The sequence below is a fragment of the Tursiops truncatus genome, chromosome 15, assembly GCF_011762595.2.
Source record: "Tursiops truncatus isolate mTurTru1 chromosome 15, mTurTru1.mat.Y, whole genome shotgun sequence".
Taxonomy (NCBI): Eukaryota; Metazoa; Chordata; class Mammalia; order Artiodactyla; family Delphinidae; genus Tursiops; species Tursiops truncatus.
In genome coordinates, this window is record NC_047048.1 from 59,300,918 (window position 1) to 59,306,130 (window position 5,213).

The 5,213-nt window shown below is 52.8% G+C and overlaps 1 protein-coding gene across 1 annotated transcript; it reads right to left on the reverse strand.

Moving 5' to 3' along the window:
• Positions 1 to 642: 642 nt before the first annotated feature.
• On the reverse strand, positions 643 to 4,230 carry NRSN2 (neurensin 2). The gene is made up of 2 exons (XM_033841121.2): positions 3,963 to 4,230; positions 643 to 2,271 (listed from the first exon to the last, which is right to left on the reverse strand). Exons 1-2 carry the CDS (start codon positions 4,146 to 4,148, stop codon positions 1,846 to 1,848), a joined length of 612 nt encoding a protein of 203 aa, XP_033697012.1. The 5' UTR covers positions 4,149 to 4,230; the 3' UTR covers positions 643 to 1,845.
• Between the last annotated feature and the right edge of the window lie 983 nt (positions 4,231 to 5,213).

Consider the following 5,213-nt stretch of genomic DNA (forward strand, 5'->3'; position numbering starts at 1 on the left):
AGGAAAGAGAGGAGTCAAGGATGACTTCAAGGCTTTGGGCGGAGCTGCCACTCTCTCAGGAGTGGGCAGCATAGGAGGGGCAGGTCTGGAAGGGGAGGGGTGGAAAGGAGAACAGTTCAGCAAAGTTGAGTTGAGATTCAACATGTAGGTGAATTCAGGTGGAAATCTGGAGCCTGGGAGTGAGATTTGGGAATAACAGTCCCCACCTAGGTGGTTGTGAAGGTTCACCGAGCTCATGTCTGTGAGGCCCTGAGAAAAAGGCCTGGCCCCCAGTGAGTGCTAGTGAAGGTTAACTGTTCTTATCTTCCTGGAAAAGATCCCACCTTTGGCTCCAGCTCCGGCCCTCAGAACCCCCTCCTCACATCCCTCTCAGGGATGGAGACAGAAATTTGTCAAGAAGGCTGAGAAATTTCTCATCTCATCTGTAAAATGAAGAGAATCATCCACTTTCTCAAAGGATTATCGTGAGGCGCAAACGAGAAATAATGGATTTAAGAGCCCAGCACACAGTAGGTGCTCATAGCAGTTTCTTTCTTCCCTCCCCAGGCCCTGGTGGTCAGGGAGAAGAGAAGCAAAGTCAGTATCCATCCCAGCTGTTTATTGAAAGGCAAGGGGTGGGGGCGGGGCGGTGGAAGGGTGCAGAATGGGGAGGGGCAGTAGGGCCTGCTTTGTGGAGGAGGACTGAGGACCCTCCCAGGAGGGCTGCCCCCACCCCCACCTTGAGACTAAAGGGGGAGGGTAGAGGCATGAGCCTTGGGCATCTCTCTCCAGCTGTCTTGGAGCTCCCCCTAGTGGTAGAGAACAGAGATGATGCATCTGGCTGGGGAGCCTCAAGGATGGAGGGGTTGGTGCCTCCAGGAGGGCACATTTGTACAGGGTGAGGTCAGGACCTGTGGGTGATGGTTTCTAGGTGGGTGGACTCGGAGGGGCAAATACATCCCAGTTCTCCTGCCCCCTGGCTCTTAGAGACCATTTAAATGCATGTCCAAAGTATCTTCTGAGCCACCTGGGACCATTAGGCATCAGCTAGTCTCTCTGGGCCGAACCTGTGCCACCCCTGTGGGTCCCCTGGAAGCCAGGAAGGTGTGGGGTCCTGCTCCCACTGTGGAACAAGATCTGTTCCAGGAGTCTACAGACGTGGGTCCGAGTTCCTGCAGACTGTCAGCCTCCCTCCGCCACCTCATCTGTAAACTGGGGTTAGTAATCGTTCAGGATGGGGTGGACTGGGGGCTCTGATGCCAAGATGTATAGAAAACATACTGTAAGGAGGAAATGTTTTTGCACCATCCTGGTCCAAGTGAGCATCTTGGACCCATCCTGAGGCCTCCTGGTGCAGCTGACAGAGGGAGGGGTCAGTGGATAAGAATGACCCCAGTACCCCTCCCCTTATCTTTGCCTATGGAAGGTAATACTTATATCCTGGGGAGAAAAAGAAAGTCATGGAACTCTAGAATCTGGTCCAAACCCTTCATTAGTGCAGAGACAGGAACTGATGGTCTGAAAGGGTAAGGGGCTTGCCCAAGGTCATACAGAGGAAAGAGCTGGGATAGGTTGAGGGAGTTTTCTGCCCCTGAATGGCTTTGGAAAGGAGGAATGGGTGGGAAGTTTTGGGGTGACTCGGGGAAGGCTGGCATCTTGGAGGACTTAGAGCCCTACCCCTGGGAAGGGGACACAGAGATGTGAGCTCCAGACTTTCTGACCAGGAGTTGGGCTTTCTGGGGGCTTAGATGGAAGGGGCCCCATTGAAAGGGAGAAGTTAGGGAGACAATGGGAAGGTGGGATGCGGTGGGGCGGAGGAAGGGTCCAGACCCCAGGCCTGGCTCCTCCTCTGGCCGTGAGGGTGGCTCAAAAGTCCCTCTTGGGCTGGATGGTCTGCACAGAGGATTGCCCAAAGTGGCTGGCGGGTGGTGAGAACCAAGACCGGCCACTGGTGTCATGGAAAATGGGGGACAACTGCTGCTCCAGCTCATCCCCGAAGACCTCCATGTGGCCATCGGTTTCAGTGTCCAAGGGTTCTGCCTTGGGGTCCTGGCTCAGCCAGCCAGTCGTGGCCCAGAACATGCAGATGGCCAGCAAGATCCCGGCTGCCCCGCAGAGCACTGTGCCGGCCAGGCGGCAGGTGCCCAGGGCCTTGTTGTAGTCGGCTGCCCGCTGATCCAACACCAGGAACTCTCCCTCTCCGATGCCCTCCAACTTGGGGGGCACTGCATAGCCAGTGGTCAGGGCTGCCAAACCCAGTAGCAGAAGCAGGGTACCTGAGGATAAGCTGATCTGGAGAGAAGCAGACAGATTGGGAGGCAGTCAGGGTCAGCTGGGGCCCCAGGCCAAGGGATCACCTTGGATCCCAACTGGACTTAAAGGTAACCCCTTGGTCCAACCTTAAAAGATGGGATCATAGACACACCTGTTAGGTCTAATTGACAAGGGCACAAACTATCACGTTCTATTTGAAATCTTGAGGCCTCTGAATCAATTTCCCTTTCAGCTCCCACCTGGCAGTGGACTTCTTCTGCCAGCCTTGAGTCCCCCTGAATCATCATTTGGGTCCCATCTTATCCCCCTGTCCCATCTACCCTCTACCTCTATTCCTCTGTCGGGTTAACTTCTACACATCCCTCAGATCACATGCATCTCAAACCTCACCTCCTCAGGGAAGCCTTCCAGGATGCCCCTGGACTGGGTCAAGTCCCCAGCTCTGCACTCATGCAAACGCTGTGCCCATTTGCTCTTCGGTGCACTCACCTTGGTGCACACCTGGACGTGTACCTTGGTTACTATGTAAGTGATGTCTGTCTGCCTGCTACACTGGACTGAGAGCTGGGAAAGCCATGAGATTAGAGACTGCCTGTTTTGGCTCCCAAGGTGTCTTCCATGCCTAGCACGGTGCTGGTATCCAGCAGTAGCTGAGCGAATGTTTGCAGAATGACTAAATGAACCACAGCTAGGAGCTCCTCAAAGACAGGGACCACATCGTCTTAAATTCTGTGTCCCCAAGATCCTAGCACACTGCTTGGCAATAAGAAGATGCTCAAAAACTTAAAATACGTACTTTCTCCTGGAAGTCTTCCCTGATCACCCCAGGCACTGAGGGCATTTCCTCTCCTGCCATCCTCTGCACACCTGGCCTGAGGTTGTGCATTCTCTGTGCAGGTTGGCACCTCGCCTTCCCACTAGAGCGAAGACTTTTGAAAGCAGAGAGGAGGGACCCTCTGTCTCAGGCTTCCTATAGTATTTATCAAAGAGCATTGTAGGGACCCAGCTCACTGCCACTTCCATGCCTTTACTCACAGGTGCTCCCTAACTGACCACCCTCCATGGCTGGCATGGACATTGACTGTTCGTTTCTCTCACATCTTCTACTGTCCTGGCAACAGTCTCCCAGTATATCTTCGGGAAGCCACAGGAAGATTTAAGTGAGGTGAACCCTTCTTCCTGCCAGTCAGCATATACCATCCCTCTGGCCACAGTAATTAGCTCAGGGCTGGGCAAGTGACCCAGTCAGAGCCAATGCAATACTTGCCAGGACTTCTGGAAGTGAAAAGCATTGTTTCTTTTCTGAAAGAAATACTGGTTGAAATTCTGATTTCCCTTGGAAGGTGTGGAGTGAGAGACTGAGGGTCAGCTTGGGAGCAGTCGTTTGGAGAACACATGGGGAGAGCCTCAAACTAATGGGCTGCAAGGATGGGGGTACCATGGGGAGCCTGAAGGAAATCTTGAGTCCTCAGTGTGATGCTTTGAACTGCTGGAGCGAACTTTGCCTGAAGGCCCCCAACCTCTGGTCTCTTCCATAAAATGAGCAATATTTTCCCTTTATTGTTGAAACTCATTTGAGTTGGGTTTCCTCTTGTTTGAACATGCAAGACCCCTAATTGCTACGCAGCCCCTTTTCTTTCTATCCACTGATCCCACCTCCTCCCTGAAACCACAGGAAATCACAGGAATTGCTCCTCCTTCCACCTTACCTTCCAGCACAGTGAGGGCCAACGTCGGTGACGGCACAGTACAGGAGGCCCCTCAGGGTCATCGCTGAGGGGGGTACCTGCACAGTCCTCGTAGAAGAGGTGCAGATAGGAGCGGACCCCATACCACTTGCCATCTTCCACGTTGGGGCCTCGGCTGCAGCCACAGGGACGCTCGCAGCTTGGCATCCTGGGTCCCTGTGGGGTAGGCCAGGTGCAGTGGACAGAGGGAGGGGGCAGTGAGGGTTGCCCATGGTGACTCTCCAAGGCCCCCGGAATCTTTGTGCTACGTTCACCTCTCCACCCATTTTAGAGAGCTCACACTCACAGCAGAGCCTGTCCTTCTGGAATCCTGGTCTGAGTAGAGTGTGAATGGGCCAAGGCACTGAGTGCTTAGCCCACAGCCTTCGTAGGTGGCAATAAATTTGCATGTTTCCTGTGGAGGCCACCCAGTGGCTGGAACTGTGGGTTCTGGAGCCGGGACTGTCTGGATTGGAATCCAGGATCACCACTTCCCGGCTGTGTGATGTCAGACAAGTGCTTTCACCTCTCTAAGCCTCAGTTTCCTCATCTGTAAAACACAGCTGATAATCATACCTGCTTTATACAGTTTTGTGTCCGGTGCCAAGAAATGATAGCTTCTGTGACTATTATTACTGTAATTTCTTCATTATTATTTTATCCTGAACTTCTAGAGCCCCATGTCTAGAGTGAGAGCTTCTTATCCCCATCTCCTCTCCAAATCTCTTCCCCTTAATTTCCCGCCTTTCAAGGTATTCTGGGCTGAAAGTGTCACAGTTGACACTCGTCCAATCGGGTGGAGCTCCCCAAGCTGCAAGGTCCTAAAAGATCCCTCCCCAGGGCTGCCCCTCAGAAGGCAACAATCTCCAAGTCCCAAGGAATCTTGACTCCACAGAAGGTGAAAGTCAGGGGTCCTCAGGCTTAGGTGTTCTTAGGCTCAACATTAGATTTCTAAAGAAACCTATCTAAGGACTTTTCTTTTCACAAATGGAGACACTGAGGCCTAGGGAATGGAAGGTCCTTGTGTATCCAAACATCCTTAGGACTAAAAGCAAAGGGGGTGGGGGTTGCTGGGGAAGGACTGGGCTCCCCCCCATGCCATGATGGCCCTCAGTCCCTCTGAGCAGTTTCAAACAAAATGAAGCAATGTGCTTACACTGAAGGATAAGACAAATTTCTAGTCCCCTCTCATTTCCAGATGTGATCCTCAAATCCCTGTGGAGAAAGACTCAC

Bases quoted from the DNA above. Each gene is read 5' to 3' on its own strand.
- NRSN2 (XM_033841121.2), bottom strand. From the start codon at position 4,148: ATGCCAAGCTGCGAGCGTCCCTGTGGCTGCAGCCGAGGCCCCAACGTG. The intron at 2,272-3,962 runs GTAAGGTGGAAG...GCTTCTCTCCAG, and splicing joins GGCCCTCACTGTGCTGGAAG to ATCAGCTTATCCTCAGGTAC.